This window comes from Poecilia reticulata, linkage group LG11 (genome assembly GCF_000633615.1).
Source record: "Poecilia reticulata strain Guanapo linkage group LG11, Guppy_female_1.0+MT, whole genome shotgun sequence".
Lineage (NCBI taxonomy): Eukaryota > Metazoa > Chordata > Actinopteri > Cyprinodontiformes > Poeciliidae > Poecilia > Poecilia reticulata.
In genome coordinates, this window is record NC_024341.1 from 3484407 (window position 1) to 3512162 (window position 27756).

Sequence of the window (27756 nt, forward strand, 5' to 3'; positions counted from 1 at the left end):
ATGGAAGAATCTAACAAGTTAATCATAAGTTGGAAAATTCATATACTAGGTGACATGGTATCAAGATCTCTAGCAAAACTTAACTTAGGCACACATTGCTTTACAGCGATTTCAAGATTTTTTGTTTCTCTACAGGGCATAAAAGGGGATCAAGGACCTCCTGGAGGCCCTGGAGACAAAGGAGAAAAGGTATATTCATCATGAGTGCTCACATATTGTATTTTTTTTTGGGGGGCGGGGGGTTGTTAACTGGTAGAACGAAGCAAAATATTGCGTAATTGTAAAGTGGACAGAATACATGCTTCTTTAAAAAAATATTTATAATAAAATGCGTACTGCCTTTGTGTTCACTCCATTGAGTCTGAATTCTATTTTGCTTCAACCAAAGCTGAAAGACTTTTGGGTGGCATATCTTTCTCTTTATTGAAAACAGCAATGTCAGACCAAACTCCACATGGCAATACAGCTGACATGTGAGTTCGCTTTGTCTGAGCAGAGAATGAACGCCTGCTTGCAACTACCTACTTCAAGGCAGCACAGATTGTCACAGAAAAAGTGACAATAAATGTAGTGCAAAGGGTTGCTTGTTCTGTATTACAGTAGAGAGATTTGCAGAAGAAAATGTGAAATTCATTCAAGGACAAACTGGGCAGCAGTGTGAATGAATAAGTACAGAACAATCTAAAATCAAATCTTTGACAGTCTCCTTCAGCTTTGTACATGTTGATGCATTCATTCTCAATATGATTTTAGTCTGGACTTTGACTGGGCCATTTTAAAACATGAATATGTTTGTCCTAATATATATACCATACCTCTGTTTGTATTTGGGGTCACTGTTCAATTAGATGAGTCTTCTAATGGGTTTTCTTCTAGAGTTTCTTATATTTTAGATCATCCAACTTCCCTGATAAAACCTATCCCTAAGGGATGATGGTGCCACAGTGGAGACTGTGTGAAGTACTATTTTTTAATTACATTGATCTCATCTGACCAGAGCAGCTATAAAAGCAGACAGTATTGACCAACATTTAATAGGCCTTTTAATGGATTAATTTCAACAATCTGCTTATCTTTCACAAATGCCAGATTTGTGGAGTGTACCAGGAACCTTTTGATTGCTTCTCCAAGCTTCTACTAAAGTTTAGAGAAACTCTACATTCCAAAGCTAATAGCTAAGACAGCAGTCTTAGCTATTACCCTGCCAGCATGCCTAGGTGGGCCCCATGTGGGGGAAAGGAGGGCTGATATATGAGTCCCATATGGGTTTGTCCGCGGGTTCCACGATGGCCCCACATAGATTTTCCCATGTAGGGCCTATGTGGGCCCTACATGGGCCTATGTGGGCCCTACATGGGCCCTAAATGGACAAACCCATGTGGGCCCACCACCATGTAGGGCCCATGTGGGCTGTGGCCCTATATGGGCAAACCCATGTGGGGCCATCGTGGAACCCGCGGACAAACCCATATGGGACCCATCTGGTCTGTTCTCCTTTTCCCCTCATGGGGCCCACTTAGGCATGCTGGCAGGGTAGCTTTAGTAGACAGACATATCTTAGAGATGCAGGAGAATGGTGTATTGTTTTGTAACCTAACCCCCTTGTGTCCTTTGTGGTGTGTGCTTTGATCTTTGTGGTGTGCTCTTTGATCTTTGTGGTGTGTTCTTTGATCTTTGTGGTGTGTTCTTTGATCTTTATTGTGTGTTCTTTGACATTTGTGGTGTGTTCTTTGACCTTTGTGGTGTGTTCCTTGACCTTTGTGGTGGGTTCCTTCATCTTTATGAACTTAAACACATAGGTGGGCTACACTTACTAATTAGGTGACTTCTGGATTGGTGAGATGGGATTTATGGGCCCTTTTAGATTTTATTTGTATGAAAAGGTAAACATCATGTCGTCATTTCCTTTCTGCTTGGTAGTCATACACTACATGGAATTGGTCTCTCACATAAAATTCAAAAACCTTGACTTTTTGTAATTGTAGTAAATTGTAGAAAAGTTAGAAAGTTATGAATACTTTTCTAAGGCACTACAGCTGAACTTGGGTAGCTGTGTTTTAACCACCGCTGCTGTCATCACAGGGCCATCCAGGACCCCCTGGCCATCCAGGTCCTGCAGGATTAATGGGTGCTCCTGTAAGTAGCTTTTTTATAAATAGTGATCAGTATTTACAGAACAAGCACATTTGGGAGTTTTTGCAAATAGGCCACATTTATTTGTTGCTACAGCATGGTTTTCTATTTCTGTTGACCTTCACTGACGCTACATCTTTATTCTTTAGGGTAACGACGGCCAACCTGGCCAAGTTGGACCCCCAGGCCCTCCTGGAGAAAAGGTCAGGCTGCATTTGCTGTACTCTCCTCTCAGAATGTTCATTTCCCATATGTCATTTTGTGCAGCCTCTAGCATGTAGGTCAGCCAGCACGCGCTGTAATAGCAGCTATTAATCATTTCTTGTTTTTCTCTGGTGACCATGGCGTGTTTGTTTTCTCCAGGGAAAAGAGGGACTCAAAGGAATCCAAGGACCACCAGGTCTTCCCGGCTTGATAGTAAGGGAAAAGAACATTTTTATGTGTTGTGTTGTGACAAAGTATTTTGCACTAACTGAAGATGCTAAATGACCATTTTTGTAAACATTCAGGGTCAGCCTGGGAAAATGGGAAAAGATGGCAGACCAGGTGAATCAGGAGAACCTGTAAGTAAAACTAACCCAACCAACATCTGGTTTAATACCGTCTATAAAACACGGTCTAAATTGTGTACACAGACACAAAGCTCTACTAACACCATTTCTATCATTTGTTTCTTTCCTTCTAGGGGAAACAAGGTGAACCTGGACCTCCAGGAAACCCTGGACTCCGGGGACTCCCTGTAAGTAAGCAACACTAATCGGATTTGATAGAAGAAGCTTCCACAGTGCCAAACGACTAACGCTCTGCTTCCTCCGCTTCCTCCCAGGGCTTCAAGGGCCACAGAGGAGAGCCTGGGCCTCCAGGAGAAAAGGTAGAAGTTGTTTTTCATGTGCTGATCTTAAAAAGAAAATGAACATATTGTACAGGACAGCAGTATGAATATTCATTTTGGGCTTTTGATGAAGCACTCAAGCCTTTCTTTTTTGTTGAAACATAATTACACCACAAACAACTGAAATTAACTGTAAAACCAACAATTTGGTGCAGAAGTTTGCTTTAAATATGGATTTGTTGTGAATTTTATTTAACCATAAAGACTAAATATGTCCATATGTCCAGAACCTTCACAGTATCACACATTCAATAAAAGTTGTGCATCATTCCAATGTGTTGAATCTGTAGCTCTTCTGTAAAATCACTGACTAGTTTCCCCAAACCACAGCAAACGTAGCTGCTTCTAAATGGGGTTTGTCGCTCTAACTGTTTACCTCCTTCGCTGCCATCATTCTTAATGACTTATCACATAAACAAACTTACTCACATGTGATTTTAATTTCCTTTCTTAATTAATGGAATCATTACAATTGCAAAGTTGTGTTGTTGTTTTTTTCGACTTTAGGACCAATATTTGTGCATATTTGTAATGTGTCTCTGTGAGTCTGTTGTTTCTCACTGTTTTTAAAGTTGTGTCCCCATGAGATTTTAGCCTATTCAAAGTTTTAAAGCCAGAAATACCCTGTGCAGACCTGTGATGTCAGGCTACACTGTGTCAGACACCTGCTCTTTTTCTTCACACACACATACACATTCCCATGCCTCCTTTAGAAGAAGCAGCACACCTGCTGCTTTGCCACTAACACAGCTCAGCACACCCCAGCAGGAAGCCTGGAGCCACACAGACATGAACAATGGCACGGCTCATTACTGACAGATTCTCAGGGAGCGGCAGCGCGGCGGCCAGGCTGCGGGCCCCGCAGCGGGCCCCGCCGGTCCGCACTGCAGATATCTTATTAGAGACAGTGCAAAGCGCTGTTATAGACACTGCACTGCTTAGCTGCTGCCGTCAACTGTCAGTCAGGTGAAATCTCTGCACACTGTCACCCTGAAGGCCAAATTTAATAGGTAATGTTCGGTAGTGTGGACTTGGCTCAAGGTTTCATTATAGCTTCCAGGTAAATGATGATTTTTTTTTTATATAGCCACTGTTCTGTAACTGTTATAGCTATTTTTGTTCACTGTGTGTTTTTCCTAATGTTCTGCACAGGGAGAGGATGGGAAACCCGGATCGGCAGGACGTGACGGCAAACCGGGAAAGGAGGTTTGGAAAATTTTGTTCAGTAGAGCTGGTGTTAAAGTTACTCACATACAGATACAGGACTTTTATGCAATGTGCTGCAGAAAAATCAATACACCTTTTCAATTCAGTTCATTTATAAAGTGCAAATCGACAGGAAATGTCATTTTGAGGCATTTTACACAAAAAAAGTAATTTCAGTCCATTCCAATTTATCCTAGTTATCAATCAGTGCATAATACTCAACTTATTCGTCAAATAATTTTAAAAAATCTATCTCAGGAAACCCAGCAGATTGCATCGAGTCATTTACCTGCAGCAACTCCTCCTGGATGAAAATCAGCAATCGCTTGTGTTGCTGTCTTTATATCATCCCCTCATGTTGATCATGCAGTGGCCCAGTCAAAGTACAGACCCGAATCTGTGACCACTCTTGAAAAATGATGTTCGCAGGCACGACTCATCCAATCTACTTGAGTTTGGATGAGCTAATAATGCTCAGGTGTGCAAACCGGTAGAGTTACACATCAAAAGACAAATAGATGAAACTGCAGGTGAAGGTGGTTCTGGAAACGTAGAGCATTGTACATTTATGCACTGCTTTGTGTTGGTCCAATAAATAACATCCAACACCCAGTCAAAAATAACAACAAAAAACAAACTGAGGTTTGCCAAAATGTGAAATAGCCTCAGGGATGTGAATGCTTTTTCAATCCACTTTAATCTAATGAAATAAACCAATTAGGACAGCAAATGCAAGGCCAGCAAAGATGAGGGCGGATCATCAGAACTCATAAAAATTCTAAACACAACAAAGGGAAATGCTTGCCAACTCCTCCAGAGTCCCAATTACTTAAAGCAGAAAGAGAGCAAAAAAAAAAAAAAAATCTCAAAACATCAGATACAATACCTCAGGTGAACACTTCCCAAACTGCAAACACTTTCCATTTTATTATCCATTTAAACTGTAGATAGGATTTTCTGCATCACATCATTTTCCCCAACTACAGACCAATTGTTCAGGGTTCCACAAGAACCCTTAGGCTGGAGAGACGCAATACTCTTTTGGACAAGTATGTCATTAAAACTTGGAAGCATAGAGGTTTTCCCATTAATGAAAGGATGAAATTAAACATTGATGGTTGTTTTGCAGGGCCCCAAAGGCCCTCCTGGCCCCGAGGGACTTCTTGGACCAAGAGGAGAGCCGGTGAGTGTTTGATGCAGACGATGGCAACAGAGGCAAGCAGACTGATAGATCAGGGTCGTTAATAACTGACACTCGGGTCATTTCTCCAGCTCTTCATCACCGTCAGCTTCACTTGTGTTTTCATTTTTACACTCCAGGGTAAGCCGGGTGAGCCGGGACCTTCTGGAAAATCAGGACTCCCTGGAACACCGGTGAGTAACTTCCTACAGCTTCAACGGCAGACCATCAAAACGTTGACATTTGTGTTCTGGTGTGCTTCATAAACTTTGCAAATAATTTAGAAGACAAGAAAATCTTTGTTAGTTGAACAATCATCCAAAAAGTTCTCAACAATACATATTACTACCCTTTTAAAGTAGCTGAAAAACAGAAATAACAACCTGTGCTGCAGCAGATACTCCACGTCTTAGAAAAATCTAATAAATATAAGACGCAGTTGTGAAGAAGTTGTGGGGGGCGAATCGAAAATCTCTAAAGGACACTTAAGAAACCTGGTGTCAGATTGTGATGGATGTCTGGAGGGAACGTTGCTCTGAGCTGGAAGGAGTCTTCTTCTCCCAGAGTGAGTCAGAAACGACAGCAGCTGTGGCTGATATAAGATAAGGCCCGGCACAGGTAACGGGTGGAACCGGACTGTCTCCTGGGTTGTGCATCAGATGATAGATATGGTCGCTGATGATTCAGAGTCATCCGATAAGGTGAAATCTATGTATGCATGTGGGATTTTGTGTGTCGCAGCATAAATCAAGCATAGAAACAGACATGAAGAATTCTCACCTGGAATCCTTAGACCTCTGTATGTGTATTCCAACTGGAAGCATTTTGCACATAGTTGTTATTAAGACCTCATCACTTGGACAAATATTTAAAAAAGATGTTTTCAAAGGTTAGTTATTCAATCAACTCTTGTTCCTTTTCTTCACAGTTTGCTAGAATTTGATTAAAGTAAAAGTTGCAAATATTTTTTATTCTTTGTAAAACAGAACTGTCCACAAGGGGTCTACAATTCCACATGTCTCTATTTCTGAAAGGCCTGAAACAATTAGTCTGATTAATCATAATGACTTCCTGAAGGCGGAGTTTCAGAAAGAGCAGTTTTTAAAGAGACAGAGGCCCAATTTTAAGGTGTTAAATTGCAAAGTTAGATTTCTTTTAAGTCATATTTGATATATTTAGCAATGTTATAACAAATGAAGTCAACATAGTTACTTGATTGTGTTATAAAACAGCACTATGTGGCTGGTAAACATAATACTGGCCCTTTAAGTCACTCCAGCATTACTGACTGAGATGATAGATATGGTCGATAGAAAGACCACACATGTCCTCGGCTCTGCATATTGTCTGTAAATATGAGTTTTAATCTCCGAGCACAGGCAAGAGGATTTTCTCCTGAGATTTTTTTTTATCCAGGGCGTAGCTGAGTGTAGCTAAGGCGTAATCTCACTGAATCCTTTTTGAACACAAGTACAATATCGTACATGTGAGCCATGTGATGGACAGCCGCATCTCTGCTGTTCAACAGGGTCTGAGAGGAGACAAGGGAGAACCAGGTAACCCTGGGCTACCAGGCTTTAACGGGCCCAAAGGACCTGCGGTGAGTTCTGGATTAGTATCAACTTTATCTTAGGTTGACAGAAACCAACAACTTAAGATTAATCACACATTTTGTTCTGATTAACAGGGTCCACCTGGACCCATTGGCCCTGAAGGCAAACAGGTGAGGATTCCTAATGAAAACTACATTAAAGAATAAAAAATGTCCTCTGGATATTTCATTAATATATCTGCTTGTCTGCTGTGTTTCACAGGGAATGCCAGGTCGACTTGGAGATCGAGGCCTTAGAGGAGATAAGGTAAGTATGTCTATGTCTGAATTGACCATATAATTGTGCAATCTAACATTTCTTAAAAAGATTCACTTAATGGAAACGCAACAATTAAAAATAAAAACCTCAAAAATTTTGCGCTAGGATGAGGACATCCTTTTTGGCCGTATCAAAATTTGTGTATCTCCCAGAACTGCAATGGAGATTCTTTTTTCACATCACACAAGTCACATGATCGACAACCGGATGTTGCCACTGACGCAAACCATGAAGAAGACAGGAAGTAGTTTGAGGACAATGGTGCAGCATGTCTTTTTAATTTAAAGACTTACCTCATGAACAAACTCATTACATGTGTGATTTTAATTGTGATTCTTATTTAATGGAAACAGCACAATTGCAAAACTGTTTTTTCAACATTAGTGAAATATTGACAAAGTTTTGCGCACATTTGTAATGGAGGAGCAGCTAACGAGAGCAAGGGCAAGAAAACCAGGAACTAAACTCGTAGGGACATTTACCCCAACATGGACTGGAAATCAGAGGCAGTTAGTTCTGTGTGAGAACAACAAGAAGACGTTCTTAGAGTGGACGACAAAACTCCCACACCGCCCCACGCACAGACAAGATGAATCGGTCCAAGATGCTGACTCTGAGTCAGAGCTGAACATCCTGACTCAGGCATGGCCTAGATATAGAAGAATACACGGTGGAAGAAAAAGCACACAAAGCCTCCTCAGTGGGAAAATAATAGTTGGGATCATTATTCTTTTGTGTTGAACAAATAATATATTGTGATAAGCGATGGAATTTAGAGGATAGCCTAACTTTATGGCTCGTTTTTGTATTACAATAGCAAATGCCATAGATCACACACTGGATGGAAGAAAAAGTCTGCACACCTTTGTAAAAATATGAATTTTGTAATGAAGACAACTAAGACCTTTTAAAATCCAAGATGAAACCAGGCTAAAACAGATTTTTAGCCTGGGACACAGAGGTTTCTAAAGATCAAGTGGTGTCATTATTCAAAGGTATCAGTCAGCAGAAGGGGACACAAATCATATATTAATACCATTTTCGTTCCTCTTTTAATACTCACACCAACTGAGGTTAAGCTGATCATAAAGACCACAGTATATGAACTCATTAAACTTGGGCTGAATTATTCTACATTGAATACAGATTCTAAAATTATCAAAATTCAGAGTTTTCTTTCAAGTATAAGACCAAAAAAACGTCTTGCTCATAGTATGTAGTGCGATATGTAGAAATAAGTGGCAGGCTTGCTATTGAAAGACTTCTATCTACTTTACGTAAAATATTCATAACTCAAAACCTCCTGAACGACCCCAAAATATCAGCTGTAGGATGATAACCAATATAAAGGCTAATGCTTCATGGTGCTAAATTAAGAAACCCAAGTATCTATTATCTAGACTTTTTCTACCCACACAGATTCGGAAACCAAACCGTGACATATTTCTCTTCCTTCACTTCTGTGATGTGTAATTTTAAGAGGTGTTTGAACTTGAACCACTTACTAATAACTGTTATTTTATAAATCAGGGAGACCACGGTACAAAAGGAGAAAAAGGACAGACTGGAGATCCTGGTATGCCTGGAAATCCCGGTCCCCCAGGTAGAAAGGGCCACACAGGGATAATGGGAATGTCAGGACCACCAGGTGAACTCGGAGCCCCGGGGCCTCAGGGACCTTCAGGAAACCCTGGTCTCCCAGGACCCAGAGTGAGTCATGTCTATAGAAATATATCCTGACTTTCACTGGGAAGCAAAATGGAAGTAAAATTACAAATGGCGTTAACAACTGAGTGACTCATTAGCATCTCTACTGCCTCAGGGCGAGTCAGTGTCACTGGAGCAGATGAGGAGGCTTGTCCAGGAGGAGCTGGCCAAACAATTAGAAGGTAAATAAGCAATTATTTTGTCGATGTTGGACATTGGGAGCTAGATAAGGTCTTTTAATTTTCTTTTAGTAAAATTTAGGGTGTCTCTGTTGAGAATGTAGGAAATTGCTCACTCTATTTTTTCTCTCTAGCCAAAATGGCTTACCTCATGGCTCAGATCCAGCCTGCACATGTGAAGAGTACAGCGGGACGTCCTGGACCTCCAGGTCCTCCAGGTAAAGAAGGCAGCCCTGGACGACAAGGTCCACCTGGAGAGTCAGGTATACCTGGACAAAATGGTGGAGAAGGACCCCGGGGACCCATGGGTCCTAAGGGTAAGCAGGTGCCATAAGTATTGCATTTACAGCCTTCCTACACATATGCAGTCCAAAAAAGTGGCCAGAGTTACCTCTGTGTAACACGGATCACTGAGATCATCTCAGCCTGAAGCCTCTGGCGCCTTTTGAACAACTTTTGAAGCATTCAAGCCACAGCCGTTACCTGTGGTTTTGTTCATTTTCATAAAGCAGCAATCACTTGATGAGTTTGGAATTGTTACGTAACATTAGCTGGGTTTCCATTGACCATATAAATGCTCAATTTGACATTTTGAAAACAAATTTGCTTAATTGAAACATGACAATTTAAAAAAGAAAACTTGTTTTTTGATAAACAGTTTTGGCACTGAGATGAGCAGTTTAGTTTGTTTTAGACATTTCGAAATTGGTTTATTTCACAAAGCCACAAATGGAAACACTGTTGCAAACAACAGAGAAGGAGAAGGAAGAAATTAAAGGGCACGGCATATTTTTTTATTGACTTATCGCGTGAACAAACTTATTATTATGCATTTCTTATTTAAGCCTTCTGAGGTCTTAGTACGATGCACAGGAGGAGCTCAGTAAAAGTCATGGTTGGATATCAAGGGGTGCTGTGGTGGCGCAGGGGCAAAGCACAACCTACGCATTGAGGTCTTGGTCCTTGTGGCGATGGTCGCAGGTTCAATTCCCGGCCTGGTGACATTTGCCGCATGTCTTCCCTCTCTCTCATAACCCTCTTTCCTGTCGAACAACCTTCAAATAAAGGCCACTAGAGCCAAAAAAACCCTTAAAAAAATGGTTGGATATCAAAGAAGTGGTGGGGCTGTTCTGCCAGACTGTCAGTTCCCGAAACCACACACAAAAAAAATCTTGTAAAATCACACGCGGGTTCAGTGAAACGCATTATGTAAAAATATTGTGGGGTCCAATCGGCCCCGTCTCTTAAGAAGGTTAACAAAAACACCACAATTGCAAAATTGTCTTTTTCCTACATCAGCAGAATTTCAAAAACCTTTGAGCATATTAGTAATTTAAACAGCCATTGAAAAAGTTATTCCTTGTTTTAGGTGATAAAGGAGCAAGAGGAGAGAAAGGAGAAACTGGTGTTGGTGAGAGAGGGGAGCAGGGCCCTGTCGGCCCCATAGGTAAGGTCCAGATCCCTCACTTCTCCACTCAGTCTCAGGAGTTCTGCTATAGTGTAGAGAACAATTCCTCCTTCCGTTGCTGCAGGTCCAGCCGGTCTACCGGGATACGGCAAAGACGGAAGCCCTGGTCAGGTTGGAGCCCAGGGAGAGCCAGGAAACCCCGGGCCACACGGTCAACCTGGACCTCCTGGGCCCCCCGGCCAATGCGACCCCAGCCAATGCGCCTACTACGCCAGCCTGGCCCAGAGGCCCCACACCAAAAACGTAAAGGGGTAACAAGGAGCTGGAGACTCACAGAGCTGGAAATATGACTGTATTTATGAACTTTGTTCAGTCATATGAAATCAAGAACATTTTATTTTTCCATTCAAATCAACCTCACTACAGAGGGCTGAAGCAACAGGTGCTGCCGGTCAGATTCTTCATTTCCTGCTATCAGGCTTCGGGATTGGGGGGGGAGGAGGGGCAACATGGAACACTTCAAATCAGGGGCAAAGAGGGCAGCTAACCAATGTTTTTTTCTCTCTCTGTAACATATTTGGGACGATAAACTTGACGCTTCACGCTTTTTTCAGGGTTTTTCTGTCTGCAGCTCGTCACAGCCCACGCTACGCCGCGTCACTCACTGCTTGCTAAGTATATCTCTTGCCATGGGTCTTCCACCAGTCAGATGGTGCTTACTCAGACATGGAAGTTCTGTCTTTCTGCTGCTGAAGGTGGGAGCAGACGGTATGAAGCAAACACCAGAAGCAATCGTGCGTGGGCGGAGAGTGATGAACACCTCCCTTGTACGCTCCTCGTCTCAATGCCAGCAGCAGTGTTATCAAGTCTCCTCGTGTGTATTCTAGAAACCTTCATGGCTGCACAGCCAGCCATTTGATCGGAATGATTGTGTTTTACTTTTACTCGCCCTAGAAGTATCTGTTGACCTGTCTGGCATGCCGATTTATGGAGGTGTTCACTTTTCTTAAAAGGTTTCTTGACTCTCGTTCCCCGTTCCTAAATCTGTCAGCTGTGGGTGAGTTTAGTTGAAACCTATCAGGTGTCTCAGCTTGGTGCTTTGATTATTCAGAATTGAAGAGCTGTTTCACTTTTTTAATGTCTTTAGTGAAAGCTCAATTTCCCTCAAGCCTTGCTCCAGTACTTTGAAAAAACACTTTTGCTGTAAGAGCTTTCTTCTCCCGGCGAACATCTCATTTCAAAAGTAATGAATAGTTTTACAAAATGACTCATTGTGCGTCAAACTTTTTGAATATATGTAAATCTAGCCTGAGATGTAAAGAAGTAGAGACTTAAGAATGTAAAAAAGCAGCTCAGAGGCCCCCAGATTTCACAGGTTATGTATGCAGTCTGGTGTTACATTGCGACTTTTCTTGACGATAGCAGCAGAAGTGCCATAGCACGTTTCTGAAGTGTCCCTCTCAGCTAAAAATATGCCACACATGGGAACATTTTTTAAAGAATCTGAGGATTTTTGAAATGAAACACCATTAGCAGTACATTCCATCACTGCATCAGTACAACCTGGAAACATTAACCTGCCAATTAATCGTTCAGAATCTCCCTCCTTTGCATTTTGAGTGGTTTGGTGGAGCAGAACAGAAGGAGCTTCATGACACCTCAGATGTCAATGCATGAAAATGTGAGAGAGGAAGTGGCTGAACGGTATGTCACACAGAAAAGTATGATTTTTGCCAGACTGGATGTTGCACATGCAGTTGGGCTGACTGAACGCCCAGCCTATGAAATGCTCCCATACTCAAATGACATGTCATAAAGGAAACACAAACACACAGTCAAGTTCCTGTCTTGTGGGGACTTTACATTGACTTCCATTCATTTTCTACAACCTAATCCTTACTGTAAGCCAAACCATCACATACCTAACCCCTAACACAAAAACAGAGGACTGAATAAACTGTTTGTCTCAGTTTATTCAAAGTTAATTGTTAACCTTTACTGAATAAACTGAGTTTAAATGTTAGTCATCTTTTAAATACTGAATTGTTCCAAAATAGGAACAAATGACTAAATCATGTTATGAGGCAAGAAATGCCAGTCTTACTTTACCAACGTACTTTGTACAGTTTTCCCTTTAATTTGTATCCTAACGAAACTACCGTTATCTTGCCAGCTTTAAAAAGTGATTTTTGTTTTTCAGTATCTACAAATCTGCTTTCTTCTGCAATGAAAGCTAGGTACCAGCCAAATACCTGAGTTTGATTTAAAAAAATAAAAAAAAATCAAATTTCAAGGGCTTCATCAAACATTTATTCACAGACTTTCATTTTTTATAAGCTTTTCTTACCAAGGTTTGGAGTTCAGCTAGCTCACAGTATTAGCTTAAAGTAGCTTGTTTTAAACCTACCACTGCACCAGGCTATGGTGCTAAGGTTTAGCTGCCAGTATAAACCTTAGCAAACTAGTTTGTTAACCTAAGCAAACTACAACACCAAGATTTATCTTTGTCTTTACATTTTAATGGTTAGTTTCATTTGATGTTTTTTTTTTTTAACTAATAAATGAGATTGATGTTGCCTTCAGAGCAGCTCATGGACAGCAGCTGTAAATGCTAGCTAGCTGATGTGGATAAAGTCTTTCTTCTATGAAAGGTAATAAAGAAGCTTTAAATGTAGGAGAAGTCAGACTTACAGTACATGAGTGCGCAGTGACTTGCTCTTTCAATTAGATAACAGCTGCTTCTCTGTCTACTGTTTACTATTGAACAGTCAGTATTACAACTTTGTGGTTTTCTAGATGCTAACATCTGCATTTCCCAAAAGCAAAACTTTAAGTTATACTGTTAAATTATTCCTAATTTGGACAAATATATTTTTGTGTTCTATTGCATTACATTTTCCCATTCTCCTTATAAACTGGTGCTAAGATATTTTGAAATAGTAGCATAATGTAATTATCAGAAGACAGCTGTAAACTGTACTGTAGTGTATAATAAAGACTGGAACATAATTCATTTTGTAACATGAGCTTCTGCTGTGGTTTTTGAGTGGTTCTCTTTTTTCTTGTACATGGTCAAAAGTTACATTTTGGGTTTTCAATCGCTATTCTATCTCTTTTGAAGCGTTCTTTAATCGTTCATCATGTCAGAGATGGAAATCAAGCACCCGTTTTGTTTTTTCTTTTTAATGCTGTATCCCATCACTCCTCCCAATATGAGCTTCCATGTTTAATTCATTGTTGCCAAGTCATGATGTGAACTGTTAAAATGTTGAAGGGATGTCCTTGGAAAGGCTGCCAAGCTCGCTTCCCTCCAGCAGACTGCTTAAAGGTCATATTTGATCAGTAAATGTATTGTTCATGCGCAAACAAGAGGGAAGAGAAGATGATGTCAGCTCTGCTTTGTAACCAGGCAACTATATAATCCCATCCTGATCTGACAGCATTTTTTGCTTTTAATACAAAACCATTTTAAGTTGAGACTGTGGGTTCATCGTAAACGGATCACAATCGGCTCTGTCTAAGAGAGCACGATCCTGCAAAACACACAGGTTAGCTGTTAGAATTTGTTACTGTGCAAAACACTCAGAATTTATCACTTTTATTCCGACGTTTCAAAAAGACGACACAGCCGGCCAAATAAATCAATGGGAGCACAGAGTTGAGGAACATCTTTTCCGGAGCTTCTGAACGGGCCATCGAACGCACATGAAGGAGTGGAAATGATAGATTTTTAAATGTCTCAACAAGTCTTTACTGAATGTCAGAGGTTGAAAGTAATTGCTGGTGTTTGTGCCACAGGCCTTCAGGCCGGCAGTCAGACCCAGAAGCTGCTCAGCAACTGTGGAAGGATTTATCACCCTCTGAAAACATTAAAGCGAGGTTGTCTTTACAGTTTTTGTGCAGTTATCCCCCTCCCACCCCCACCTCTGTTCCTCTCCGTGTCTCTGAGTCATGGGCCAAGACTCCCAAAAGTAAAGCGCAGAGCCTGGGTTTGTGAGGAGTCCTGAAACATGGCCGCTGTCTGGATGAGGTCCGGAGAACGTCACTGAGCTTTGGGTCTCAGTGGGTTTTGTACGAGGACGATTTCTTTCCACTGACCATGTAGAGAGGTGGAAGTCTGCTTAAACAGGTAGATGGGTCGCACAGACCGGGCAGACCTGAGGGTCCCTTCGGACCGGCAGGTCCCGGGATGCCTGGACTTCCTGTTTCACCACGCTCGCCGTTTTTGCCATCTTTGCCGACGCCAGGAAGACCCGGTGCACCTGGACATATGAAAATAATAATTGATCAATGTGGAATCTTTATTTTCGATGCAATAGATACTTAGCAAAAATGTCACGTTACAAGCAGAAGCGTTCTAACGGTGTACATTAGAGACAACACTCAGCAGCCTGCATCTCCAGAGTCATAAGTGACTCTGCGGCTCATTTAAAGCTGCAGTGTCATTTTTTTTAATGAAAAATATGTTTTTACATATTTGTTGAAGCTGTCATTACGTTGTGACAATATAGTATGAGGCAGATAATCTGGGGGGAAAAAAATCGAGCTCCCAGTGCTAACTATATAAAAACATTTCTAAAAGAATGTTTATAATTTTTTTATAAAACTATTTTTACATATTTGCTACTTTATTATATTAATGAACCCCAACTCTATTATATTAATGAAATGTTGCCTTTGTTGTTGTTTCGTTTCACTCCTGTGCCCTCTGACCTCCATGTGGCCTCAAACACACCGGCTGCCCTGCCTCAGTCAATCTGGTCTAGAACCACCTCTACTTTTGGGGTAACAGCTTTGAAGAAAATATCTAGTTTAGTCTGTCTCATGTCTGAAGTGAAATTACACAAAGTTGGACTCCGTTTAATATTTGGGTGACTTCCAAAACCATTTTATTTAGGCCATCAGAGTAGAGAGGACACAGAGGGGTGACCTACTTAAAATCGTTGAAACCCACGCATTGTTTTAGTTCCACTTGTGGTCTCCCATTTTAAAAATAAGGTTGAACATTTTTAAGCATCTTGCACCATCTCAGCAGTACCGTTTCACTGAGTGACACGCTAACCTGGAGGTTTTCTGCCAAGAAACCAGTCTCACCTGGAACACCTGGCACCCCCGGACTTCCTTTGGTTCCCACTCCATCTTCTCCCTTGTCTCCTTTGTCTCCCTTCTGCCCAGTTTCACCTGCAGAGTGAAGCAACACTTAGATTAGATGACACAAAAAAGCTTAAGTTGATTAAGTGGATGGGTAGCTGACTTTGAAGTCAACCAGCACCCACTGGACAGTAAAAGACTGTTGAGTTTAAGGTCCATGCTATGGAGACTTGACCTGGGCTGAGGGACAGACATGGAGGCCATGGAAATGCTCTACTATTACTCTTTGTTGTATTTCCTCTGAACAAGATTTCTTTATGTATCTTATTAACTATAGCTTTATCAAAGTACAAGGGATCTTTGTAAGAAATTCACATAATGTTGTAGTTCTCAAAGGTAACCAGAGCATTAGAAGAAAAGATGGAAAGAAAGAGAATTGAGGAACGTGTGGATTTACCAGAGCTAGAACTGTGATGGTCAAAGGTAAGAGACCTGAACTTGTCTTAGCAGTTCAGAGCACAAGATGAGAAGAATGGGTCGTGAATTCTGCACTGACCTTTTGTTCCAGGTGCACCTGGAAGGCCAAAGAAGCCTGGGTGACCTTTTGGACCCATCGGACCTGGAACGCCTGCTGCCCCCGCGGCCCCAGCTGGTCCCGGCGGTCCTGGAGGTCCAACTGGTCCGGGTGCACCAGGAGCACTGAGGGCTGCTGGCCTCCTCAAGAGCTCTTTCATAAACTCCTCTAATTGTTCTACATGGACAAAGAATAAACGGTTCACCTTCTTGATGTATCGATTACAGGATATTTATTTTATGCAGGTAAGAAATGAACAAATTTCACCTTCAACCACTGCTGAGCACATTTCTCGAAGCTTTTCATCGCTCACTTTCGGGCCCTGTGAAATGAAGCGACCAATGGTGAGTTTAACCAAGGATTGACAATTAACCTCATGTTTGTATTGCAGAGATGTTCACAAGTCAAGTTTCAAGTCTTTTGCCCCAATTCAGGAGTAAGTCCACATTCTAATTTGGGAAGATGCTCTTGCATCAGAAATCCCGACATTGGTACATTGGTACTTCCTGTGCTAAGGACAGGATGTGAGGCAGGAAGATCCAACCTGTCATGGAAGCACAGGGTCAGTTTTGTTCTGGCCATTAAACTATGGACCAGATCTTTTCCCTCACTGAACTGCTGAGGGGATCATGGGAGTTTTTTGGTTCTGGTGGCGTACATCCAAGTACCTCGAGTCATTTTTAAGGGTTGCAGCAGAAGATGTATGGAACACCTGATTTGGTTTTAAGGGCTATCCGATCCTTGCACATACAAAACTAGAGTTTTATTTACATTTTCACAAACTCAACTACTGGGGTCTGATCTGGTTGGTTCCTGTTTGGGGTGCTCTCTAACATGATTTCAGGCCATACTCGTGGAGAGAAGAGTGTCGGGTCAAGAACCTCAGGTTCTCAGGGTTTGCTTTATAGCAGACGATGGGTTTATGTTGGTGTCTGAAAGCACAAAGGAGACCATTCATGCGCTGTAGTGGCCCACAGCCAGGTGTTAAGCTCCTGCAAGTCTAGGATAACGATTCTCAACAACAAGGATGATCATCTCCAGGACCATGGATAGGAGGACTGAGGCCTAGTGTGTGTTTGCTGTTTGAGGACCCAAAAGTCAAAAACCTACGTTCTCAATTTATTGATCCAGGTACGTTCTGACCTCTATCTATGGCAGTGGCTTCAAACTCCTGTCCTCACCTTTTATTTTACTACATTTTAATTGATTACCTTTTATTTCCCAACCTTTTATTTTATTACCTTTTATTTTATCACCCTTTATTTTATTTTAAACCCTCCCCTTTAGTGTGGAGAATCATAAATATATGACAAGCAATGCAGGTGTAGGAAAGTTTACCATACCTACAGCAACATCTAACGCCTTCAGACATGCTGTTTGATGGAATGTTTGATTGGAATATCTTGTCTCTTTATTTATTTAAAAATGTCTGAAAGAACTTAGCTCTTGAAGATTAAAAAAATCAGCAACTATAAGTTATGTAAATGACTTACAGGTAACCCTCTGGGACCCGGGGGTCCTGGAATGCCCGGATCTCCCTCCAGTCCTCGAGCTCCCATAGGACCCGTAACACCCTCATGTCCCGGCTGACCGGGTCTCCCTTCGGCTCCTGTGGCGCCTCTTTGACCTTTTTCCCCGCGCTAGTGTGGAAACATAAAGCCGTAAGTCAGCTGTACTTCTGAAAACAGGAAATGTTTTCAGAAAGATTGTTCCTTTTACTATAAACCAGTCTGCTTTCCATAGATGGTATGACATCAGTAAAATAACTTTGGAATGTTGTAAATGTTTGACTGTTAAACATTGCAATTATTGGGTAAATTTATTCCATATCAAAAACTCACCAGGTAACATTTTCATTAAATATTAATTCTACCCACCTCTCCTTTGATGCCAGTAACACCCGGAGGGCCCTGAAACACACCCAAACATAAAGTCTTCTTTTAGCTGCCAACGGCATCTACAGTGAACATCTATTAAAAAATTATCTGGATAATACCTGATCTCCCTTTACACCAGGGTCTCCTGCCATACCTGGGTCACCCTGTTTTGAGAAGGCCACATGATGAACGTGAAACTAAATACCAGAAAGCGCATAAACTATATCGTAATGGCCCTTACCTGACTTCCTTTTGGCCCTACTGGCCCAGTTGGTCCCTAGAAAATAAAATCAAAGCGATAATGTGTTGTTAAATATGCTGCTGTGTTCAGGATTTTTGGAGTAACTCAAAGAAGGGTAGTTTCTTCTCCCACCTGGTCACCTTTGTACCCCGTATGACCTTTGAACCCTTTGGCTCCAGTGGCACCTTTATCTCCTTTGACACCCTGTTAAATTAAAATTCTGAATAAATGTACAGGACACATACGCCACACATGTGATGAATGATAGGATCCATTTAGAAGACAATAGTGCTTTCCTAGTAATTAAAAGTGTAACTAAGCTACATTACCAGTATTTCACACACAGCACAGTCCCATAAACAAATTAAAAAATTATTAAAATGTTTGTTTCTATGAGCTATGTATTTACAGAGAATTAGCTAGATAAATATTGAGCTAGCTAGCTAGCCAAGATAGTGAACTAACTAGCTAGCCAAGATAGTGAGCTAGCTAGTTAGCTAGGGAACTAGATAGATAGATAGATAGATAGATAGATAGATAGATAGATAGATAGATAGATAGATAGATAGATAGATAGATAGATAGATAGATAGATAGATAATTTTACTTTATTATATTCTGAAGACATTGACAGTATTGTTACAGGCAGATACGAATTGACATCTGGTACAATATTACAAACAGTTCTATTTCATAACTCCAAAAGCTAATTATGAAAACTAAGTTATGGTCAAGGGGTGAAAATGATCAGTGTTCAAACTGTTATCATTGTGTTTATGTCTACACAATGTAGCAGCAAAAACTCCCTGCCACCTAAAGAGATGATCTGAAATGTCGCGTCTCACCTGAATTCCTTGTGGACCTGCAACCCCCACTGGCCCTTGTTTTCCTGTTTCGCCCTGCGTTTGAAACACAACTCAACTTCACAAATCCTATTAGCATTACTGATATGAAACAGAACACAATGGAATTGTATGGAACAGAATAAATCCCTATTGTCCAACACACTGGAAAATTGCCTTTGGCTGAAAAACTTAATTAACTTGAAGTATGCATAAAAATGAGCAATTTTAACCGATTGGGGAAACTGAAAAACATTAAATGAACAGTGGAAAAGAAAAAAAAAAGTCAAGGGAAAACCCACAGTGGATCCTTTTTCTCCTGGTTTCCCATCCGCTCCATCTTTTCCAGGACCCCCCTGCATCAAAGCAAACAATCAGTTTACAAACACCAGACATAAAAGAATCGATGAATAAATCTGTTTCCATATTTAGTTTGTTATAATTAACACTGTTTCTCACAGTTTTTCCTGGAAGCCCAACCGGCCCCATGGGTCCCTCAGAACCAGTCTCGCCCTAAGTCCACAGTAGAAATGACACAGAGTTAGTCCGACATATTCTCTCTTCTGTTAGCTAAAACCTCAAGGACGAGTTTGGATAAGGTGGTATCCAAACTCGATTAATTCAATTACCTTTTCTCCAGGGGGTCCAGTTACTCCCTGCTTCCCTGGCAACCCCTAACAACAAGACATGGTGCAAAAAGAAATTTCACTTGTTTAGTCTTGTCTCCATGGGAACAAACAACCGCTGCATTTCCATTACAAATTTGCACAAAACTTTGATATTCCACGTACAAACACAATTTTGCAATTGTGGCGTTTCCATTAAGTAAGCAACTAAAATCACACATGAATATGTTTGTTCACATGATAGGTCATGTTTTCTTAAATGACCTATCATGTCAGCTACTGACATTTTGAACTGTGCTTCCCGTGATTATTGGAATTCTGAAAATAACTTGGCTTAATGAAAACACGTCAGTTTCAAAATTCTTTTGCGCTGCGACGAAGTAAATCTGTGTATTTCACAAAACTCCTATGGAGACACTTTTTTGTTTTACATCAGACGAGTCACGTGGTGAACAACCAGATGTTCCTACCGGCGGAAAAGACGACAAAAATGACAGGAAGTGATTCGGAGGATATGTTTTTACCATCTGGCGTCTTTCCAACCAAATGATTACAGCACTATCATAATGCCTGTGCCCATAAAATGGCACGGTTATGAAATGATGCTGAAAGAACACTGCAGTGAGGAAACGAGCATGGAACCTAATGATATTTACCATGAGCCTTGAAAGTAACACCATCCTCAAACGCTGGATTAAAATCAGAAACTAGATGTCGATGAAAACAAAATGTAAGGAACATTTACTCACTGGTATGCCAACAATCCCTCTAAGTCCAACGTCTCCTGGTGCGCCAGGCTCTCCCTGTTGAAGACACCAACAAGAACCAATGAGCATTTTAATTGAATGAAGGCTCTGGACATCTCTATAGATATGTTTGAATTGTGTCATTTCAAGTTTCAGAATTGCTTAACAGTTGCTGTATCTCATCTTGGTATGGAGGTCGGACATATGTGTATGATTGCTGGAATCAAAGGAGTAAAACTTTAAGAGTTATATAATGCTAAAGTCCCGATGAGTCTTTTTTTTCTTTCTCCATACTTTAGAAACATCTTGCAGAATGTTGAAGGCTCAGTCAGTGACCAAGAGGTCATTTATAACTGAATTACTCAAAAGTCTCCTCCCCCCACGTGAGTTTCATCAAGCATTTGGAATGCAAAGGTGAGTGAATCCTAATTGGTGCAGACAAAGCATCTAAGTAATATTAAGTATCATATTTATGCTGTCATTTTTACGGTATTAGCATAAAACTCAAATTTTGTAGAAATATCACATGTACATATGAACACAGTGTGTGTTTTTATTTGGAGTATGTAAACATCTGGTTTAAACGTAGAAATGTAACAATTTGTGTAACGGGGAGATTTAACAACTAAAAGGGTCTGATGAGTTCACTGATTCATCCTCAAACAGTTTCATTTCCCTCTAAAATGAAACGTTTGGGACAGAAAGTGAAAGAGCAAATGTTTACGACTGAGGAAATGGTGGCTGTATCTTCTAAAGTGAAAGTCTTTTTGGGGGGAAATCAAAATGAGATGCATGGATTACACCAACGACAGCATATGCAAAACAGGTGTCTAGACTTCAGATACCTTGGTCCCATTATCTCCAGGAAGTCCATCCATCCCGTCTCTGCCAGGATCACCCTGTGGTGCCACGACAGGTCAGTAAGAATTATGAATTAAAATGACCAAGCTGAACAAATAGACCCAAATATTAACATACTTACAACTTCTCCTTTTTCTCCTTTGACACCAGCCTGTCCTTGAGGTCCCACAGCTCCCTTAATGAAATATTTAAATATCAAACTTTATTTTGCTCCCCTTTCAGACAGTTTTTTTTTTCTCTCTCTTTCTCTGAGCTAAACTTCAGGACTCACATTGTCACCCTTCGGCCCTGGCACCCCCTGCCGTCCTCGCACCCCTTCCACACCCTGAAAACAGAGACCCGTCAGACAGATGTTGACCTTTCACGTCTTACAGGAGGTGACAGGAGGTCAGAATGCCTACAGGAGCTCCGGGGGGGCCGGTGGGTCCGGGGACGCCGTTGTAGCCAGGAGCACCCTGTGAACAGACAGGAGTCAGGTTGCACCGACGGAGACAAAACTGAGTCATCAGCTAAAAACCCACTCTGTCTCCTTTCTCTCCGGGGGTCCCTGTGGCTCCGATTGGTCCTCTTTGCCCCTAAAACAACAAACAGTTACATCGTTAGTCTGCTGTGAGTAGATTTCAAGATATTATTACATCATGTCATGATACATTTGTCAATATTGTTTCCCTACATCATCTCCCATGCGACCTGGTGGACCCCGAGGACCCGTTTCTCCAGTTTGACCCTTTAAAAATAGAATTATAATTAAACTACAACAGCACTAGACTTAAATGAAGTCGTTTATATAAACAGTTATTTAGGGCGCACCTTCTCTCCGGGCTCTCCGTCTTTTCCAGGCTCACCTGGCAGTCCTTTGTGTCCCTATGGGAGAAAAAGGAAAGGCAAAATAATTTTTTAAGAAAATACAACCTGAAGAACGAAATGCCAACGAGGCTGAAGTCATGTCCATTATTCTTGAAAAAGTCCAATAAAGTCAAAGTGATTTCCTTATGGATCACCCATCACCCAAAAAATGTCTACTGGCCGATCAAAGAGAGCAGGAATCAGCAAAATCATGAGGATTTATTGACATGAGCCTGATTAGCAGCGCTAAGACCCTCCTCCAGTCCTGTCTCCTAAAACAGTGTGCAGTTGACTGTTCACTTAAGCCATCAGTTGACTGATAGTTGCACAAATCAGTGAGTAGAAGCTGGGTCAATTTCTGATACCATCCTGCAGGGCGACGGAGGAAAATAAATATTTGTACACCAAAATAAGCTGAGTTTCTGTTACAAACCTTTGTCTATGTTCTGCTAATGTGAAGAAAAGCATACAATTTCACAATTTCCATTATATAAGAAACAAAATTAAAATGACACAAGAATAAGCTTGTTCAACTCATTTCAAATCATGGCATTGACGGATGTAAACAGTTACATGAGATGTATTCATACACTAATCATCTATCAGCCAATCAGAGGAGACGTCGACTTCTTATCGAGGCGACAAGCCCCGCCTACTTTGGAGTGGCTATGTATGTGCCGCTATGGGAAAATTGTAGTTTGTGATTTTACAGAAGAGTTTTGGATTCAACACAACTTTTTATGAACTGTGATGCTGAGACAGATCAGCTGGAAACAAACCATCATCCTCCTGCCACTTCCTGTCGTCTTCTTTGTTGTTTCTGTCAGTAGTGACATCCGGCTGTTGATATCGTGACTCATGTGATGGGAACAAAGTGTTTCCATGTGGCAGGAAGAACACCTCTGCTCAGCGCAAAAACTTTTTATTGAAAAAAAAAAGTAAATTTTTTTCTAAACGATTGTGTTTCCATTAGGGAAATTTATGTTTCGTATGTCCAATTTGTACAATTTTATGGTTATTGGAAATGCAGCTACATTCATGGAATAGGCCTCTAGTTTGATCTTGTGAACTGGACTCATTAGTTGGTAAAGTGATCATTTGTTGTAAATTGATGAAACGGCATAAACAAGCTGAATCGCACTGGATCGTTTTGACTAAAACTATGAAACTGAACTGAGTTGTGCTGCACAAAATCACTGCATCATTTCTGAGAAGGAAACCACTTTAAATGCTTCCGTCCTGTTTGACCTTCTTAACCTTCCTCACCTTCATCCCTGGCACTCCATGCAGTCCCTGAGGTCCAGCGGGACAGGCGGCAGGACACTGTATACAAACACAGAGAGAGACAGAGAGACGGGTTTCTCTCACAAAGCTGCACGGCCTCTACTGCAGTGACTCATCCTGATGGAAGATATGCTGCCACCGCTCTAACTGTCATGCATCCAGGAAACATTTGGCCGTGTGTTAGACAGTGAGACACTCACAGCTTCCCCACTCCCCTCACTGTTGGCACCAGGCGGTCCCTAGAAGACAGCAGAGCGACATCTAGAGCAGCCTCAGGTGGGTGGAGACGTTCTCACGAGCACACCATGAAAACCCAACGGGAACGTGTGAAAAGGAAACACTGCATGCAACATCCTGACACACACTGGGGAATTTTAGGAAGACGTGAACTGATTATTTAAAGAAGGAAGATAGATCATTATTATTATTATTATTATTTATTAATAAATAATAATAAATAATTACCTTTATTAGAGCACCAGTTAAAGGTAAACGGTCAATCAACCTTGGCTGAGTAAAGAGCTTCCTATAGTATAGAATGAGTTGGTTTGTATTTGTGATGCTAAGCTTCAGGCTAAAACTTTCACCAAACCAAAACATTTTAGATCAGGTAGGGATTTTAATAACTGGACATATTTATTTGTGACTGCCTTATTATGCTTACAGTAGCTTATGAACGAAAAGGCATGGCCTTTCCTACGGAGCCCTGGGAGGGACATGGCAGTTTGTTTTAGTTTGCGTTCCTTCGCAATAAGTTTGCATTCCCTCACTATGTGTGTACATTCAGTGTGTGTACATTGAGTGTGTGTACATTCAGTGTGTGTACATTGAGTGTGTGTACATTCAGTGTGTGTACATTCAGTGTGTGTACATTCAGTGTGTGTACATTCCCTCACAATACTTCTGTTTCCTTGCAGTACTTTTGTTAGCTTACACATATTGTGAGGGAAGTATTGTGCCTTCCCTCACAATACTTCTTTAGAGCAACTTGATCAGCCCACTTGCCCAACATAGTCAGCCAATGTTGACGATCAGCGTTTATGATCCCAAATAAGAAGTAAGGAAGGTTGAAAAGAAGAATTCAACACAATAAATCTAAAATACTTCAGCTGGAAAACAGGATCATTTGATGCAAAACCCAACATGGGGTTAGATCTGGTTCTTACCACGGGCCCCGGTGGACCAGGGGGCCCAGGAGGCCCTGGAGTGCCTATGCCCCCTCTGGGTCCAGGTGGGCCCTGCACTTTCCAAGCAAACATGGTGAGAAAAAAATCAGAACATGTCAACAACAACAAACAACATTTTTTGGTGAACTGTCAACAAGATAATGTCACAAATTCTGGTCAGCAGTTAAGTTGGCTCACTGAACCAACCAGCTGAACTGGTCTGACTTATTTTTTCTTTTTTTCTTACTGTGTTATATTTTTTTACCATGTAGCTGAAATGTGCTGCATAAAATTAACTTGACTTGACTTGAACAGTTTTAACTTGTTTTATATTCTACCGACAGGTGACAACAGAAATCACACTCAGCTATGAGCAATTTAAATATACATATAAAGAAAAAAAAAAGAGTTTGTATGGTGTCTCTAACTGTTCTGTCTTTCTTTTTTTTTAATCTATTCCAGTGAACTGCAAGTGGATTTATGTGGTAAAAAAGAAAAAAAAAAAAGGGGTAAATATTAAATTAAGCATTTCCCTGGTAATTCCTTTGACATGTAGACAGACTGGCAGTCTGGACCATAACCCTAATGTTTCCATGTCTACTCTGTTAGGGTTGGGCCTGAAACGACTTTGTCAGGTTTGTAAACCTACAACTTGGACACGTTTAGGGATCAAAAAAACAGAGTAAAGTCTGAGGATGAAACAGTAAGGTTAGGACTAACGTTGATTTTATTCACAAGATACAATTAGAGTGAAAATCTGACCTCAGGTCCGATGTTTCCTTCATCTCCTGGGGTTCCTGGCTTCCCTGGTGGACCCTGCAAACACATCAGGTAACGCAAAGCAGCCGCTTGTAGAAAGATACGAAGATGTAATTTCAAATTAGATTTCATTACTGGACTAAAATGATAAACTGAATACGTACGGCGGGCCCTTCGCTTGCTAGGCCCTGTGGAAGATGAGAACACAGTAGTCATAATGGAGATCCACAGTGTGTAAGCTCAGAACACGGGTCAGTGTTTCCCACTTACAGGAGGACCTGGGGGTCCGGGAAAACCAGGCAGACCCTACAAGTAAACCAATGAGGAATCAGCAACTCCGTACAACTAAATGAAACTCAGTGCTTAGATGATTTAATTGCTGACTCACTCTTTCTCCTACAGGTCCTCTGGGACCCAGTGGACCGATGGGACCCTGCAGACGGCAAAGAGAAAACACACACATCAATAGTGCTGTTCCTTTCACTGCGCCGTACCACACACTCTCACTCCCACATTCTGCACACGCAAACCCCCCCCCCAAAAAAAAGACGTTCCACTCCTCCTGAGTTTTAAACGAACGTGATCTGGAGTCTAAAGCAAGAAACTTCTTTACTGCTGAGTTTCAGTATTTTCATTTGATCCCACACAAGAGAGCAAAATCCAGGCAGGTACATGAAGTGTGTGTGTGTGTGTGTGTGTGTGTGGAGTGTGTGTGTTTCATACAGGAGATCCTGGAAGACCGGGGAGGCCTCTCTGTCCTGGAAGACCGATCTCCCCCTTCTCCCCTTTGCTGCCCTGGAAAACAGAGAGAACAAGAATAAAAACAGCGCTATCTGCTTCCTGCATCTGCCGGCACCGTTGCTAAGATACAGACAGGCAGAGCTGGTAAACATTTAATCAATGGAAGGCGGGGTGTGCTCGGTTTGTAGGAGCTCCTGCTGATGGAGTCTTATGCTGATAACAGTACCGGTTATTTTTATTCACACACACTGAATTTGAAATAAGAGAAGCTATGAAAATATGTATCCAGGGGAACACACACTGCAAAAACACAGAATCTTACCAAGTATTTTTGGTCTAATTTCTACATGTAAATATCTTAGGACACTTGAGATGAGACTAAACTAACTTAAAACGTAACTTTTCAGTAAGATATAGGAGCTTGTTTTAAATCAATAATGCCTTAATGTGAATAAAAACTACAGATTTTTTTTCCACTTATAAGACATTTTCCCATGTTGCATCCATTTGTATTCAACTTAAGTGGAAACAAACACCTTCAGTGTCCACTTTGGTGAAACTAAATCTCAGTAGACATGATGTCTGCATAGATCAAACAGGACTAAGTCTAAGTCGACTTCTGAACTCAAAGGGCAGAATTATGTTTTCCAGACGCATGGTATCATTTTACAGCACAATCAAGTAACTTGAGTTGTTATAAAAATGCTGTACATATCAAATATGACTTAAAAGAAATCTGACTTTGTTAATTTAACACCTTAAAATTGGACCTCTGTATCTTTAAGAAACTCCTGCACTTTCTAAAAGAGGAAGTCATCACAACACAACATGGCTCCTCTATTAACCTTTTAGCAACATTTTTACCAGCGTCGCTCCTTCGGTTAGGAACTTATTTAGTAGTGACATAGTGTTTGGTTTGTATTTGTGTCTGAACAAACAATTATTTTTATCCTATATATATTCAATGGACATACAAAAAGAGATCTTTTAGGAGAGTAGCATCCTGGCTAGCCTGACAAGAAAACTACCTGATGAAAATTTCAGCTTCACAAATATGCTCACAAACTTTCTAATAGCTTAGGGGAAAAAATGCAACGTGAACACTTTTTCTGAGATGTTCTGTCAAACAAATGCATAGATGTGTGAATAACCTTCAGGAAATGAATTTTGTCAATAAACAATTTTATACTCTGCACTTACAAGAGCACCTGGAATCCCTGGAGTCCCTGGAAAACCCTGGAGGAACAAAAACATGGTCAAAACAGAAAAACATAGGAGTACATATTCTCTGAACAATGTCTCGACTCAAGGAAGACACGCTTACATCTCTTCCATCCCTGCCACTTTCTCCTGGGGCCCCTCGGGCCCCCTCAGGGCCAGGGGGACCTGGAGGACCTTGAAGAGATTTGTCAGGCTGAGAGAAAAAAAAAAAGAATAGTCTGAAAATGTGTCACAAGGGCAACTGCTACTATAGTTAAGTAAAAAAAAAAGAAATACAGTACACACACACACACATGTATATATAC

At 41.1% G+C, this 27756-nt stretch overlaps 2 protein-coding genes across 4 annotated transcripts in view; one reads left to right on the top strand and one right to left on the bottom strand.

Moving 5' to 3' along the window:
• Positions 1 to 13589, top strand: part of col22a1 (collagen, type XXII, alpha 1) — a 72359-nt gene extending 58770 nt beyond the window's left edge. For both annotated transcript variants that reach the window (XM_008421352.2, XM_017307631.1), the window contains 18 exons: positions 136 to 189; positions 2083 to 2136; positions 2283 to 2336; positions 2497 to 2550; positions 2643 to 2696; positions 2819 to 2872; positions 2960 to 3004; positions 4178 to 4231; positions 5361 to 5414; positions 5552 to 5605; positions 6940 to 7011; positions 7099 to 7134; positions 7226 to 7270; positions 8813 to 8992; positions 9105 to 9171; positions 9303 to 9485; positions 10538 to 10615; positions 10701 to 13589. In XM_008421352.2, the coding sequence (XP_008419574.1) occupies positions 136 to 189; positions 2083 to 2136; positions 2283 to 2336; positions 2497 to 2550; positions 2643 to 2696; positions 2819 to 2872; positions 2960 to 3004; positions 4178 to 4231; positions 5361 to 5414; positions 5552 to 5605; positions 6940 to 7011; positions 7099 to 7134; positions 7226 to 7270; positions 8813 to 8992; positions 9105 to 9171; positions 9303 to 9485; positions 10538 to 10615; positions 10701 to 10891 (1383 nt within the window). In that variant the 3' untranslated portion in view covers positions 10892 to 13589. The remainder of the gene's footprint in view (positions 1 to 135; positions 190 to 2082; positions 2137 to 2282; positions 2337 to 2496; positions 2551 to 2642; positions 2697 to 2818; positions 2873 to 2959; positions 3005 to 4177; positions 4232 to 5360; positions 5415 to 5551; positions 5606 to 6939; positions 7012 to 7098; positions 7135 to 7225; positions 7271 to 8812; positions 8993 to 9104; positions 9172 to 9302; positions 9486 to 10537; positions 10616 to 10700) is intronic.
• The window catches only part of col9a1c (collagen, type IX, alpha 1c), a 33710-nt gene continuing 18212 nt past the window's right edge, over positions 12259 to 27756 (bottom strand). For both annotated transcript variants that reach the window (XM_008421351.1, XM_008421350.1), the window contains 31 exons: positions 27555 to 27644; positions 27431 to 27466; positions 26213 to 26284; positions 25878 to 25922; positions 25760 to 25795; positions 25654 to 25677; positions 25493 to 25546; positions 24731 to 24802; positions 23765 to 23803; positions 23547 to 23603; positions 22245 to 22298; positions 22108 to 22161; positions 21956 to 22009; positions 21836 to 21889; positions 21706 to 21759; positions 21556 to 21609; positions 21419 to 21472; positions 20577 to 20630; positions 19831 to 19875; positions 19661 to 19714; positions 19504 to 19557; positions 19205 to 19258; positions 18492 to 18563; positions 18360 to 18395; positions 18238 to 18282; positions 18119 to 18151; positions 17735 to 17881; positions 16509 to 16563; positions 16224 to 16418; positions 15671 to 15757; positions 12259 to 14838 (listed from right to left, as the gene is read on the bottom strand). In XM_008421351.1, coding sequence (XP_008419573.1) covers positions 14636 to 14838; positions 15671 to 15757; positions 16224 to 16418; positions 16509 to 16563; positions 17735 to 17881; positions 18119 to 18151; positions 18238 to 18282; positions 18360 to 18395; positions 18492 to 18563; positions 19205 to 19258; positions 19504 to 19557; positions 19661 to 19714; positions 19831 to 19875; positions 20577 to 20630; positions 21419 to 21472; positions 21556 to 21609; positions 21706 to 21759; positions 21836 to 21889; positions 21956 to 22009; positions 22108 to 22161; positions 22245 to 22298; positions 23547 to 23603; positions 23765 to 23803; positions 24731 to 24802; positions 25493 to 25546; positions 25654 to 25677; positions 25760 to 25795; positions 25878 to 25922; positions 26213 to 26284; positions 27431 to 27466; positions 27555 to 27644 — 2037 coding nt within the window. In that variant the 3' untranslated portion in view covers positions 12259 to 14635. The remainder of the gene's footprint in view (positions 14839 to 15670; positions 15758 to 16223; positions 16419 to 16508; positions 16564 to 17734; positions 17882 to 18118; positions 18152 to 18237; positions 18283 to 18359; positions 18396 to 18491; positions 18564 to 19204; positions 19259 to 19503; positions 19558 to 19660; positions 19715 to 19830; positions 19876 to 20576; positions 20631 to 21418; positions 21473 to 21555; positions 21610 to 21705; positions 21760 to 21835; positions 21890 to 21955; positions 22010 to 22107; positions 22162 to 22244; positions 22299 to 23546; positions 23604 to 23764; positions 23804 to 24730; positions 24803 to 25492; positions 25547 to 25653; positions 25678 to 25759; positions 25796 to 25877; positions 25923 to 26212; positions 26285 to 27430; positions 27467 to 27554; positions 27645 to 27756) is intronic.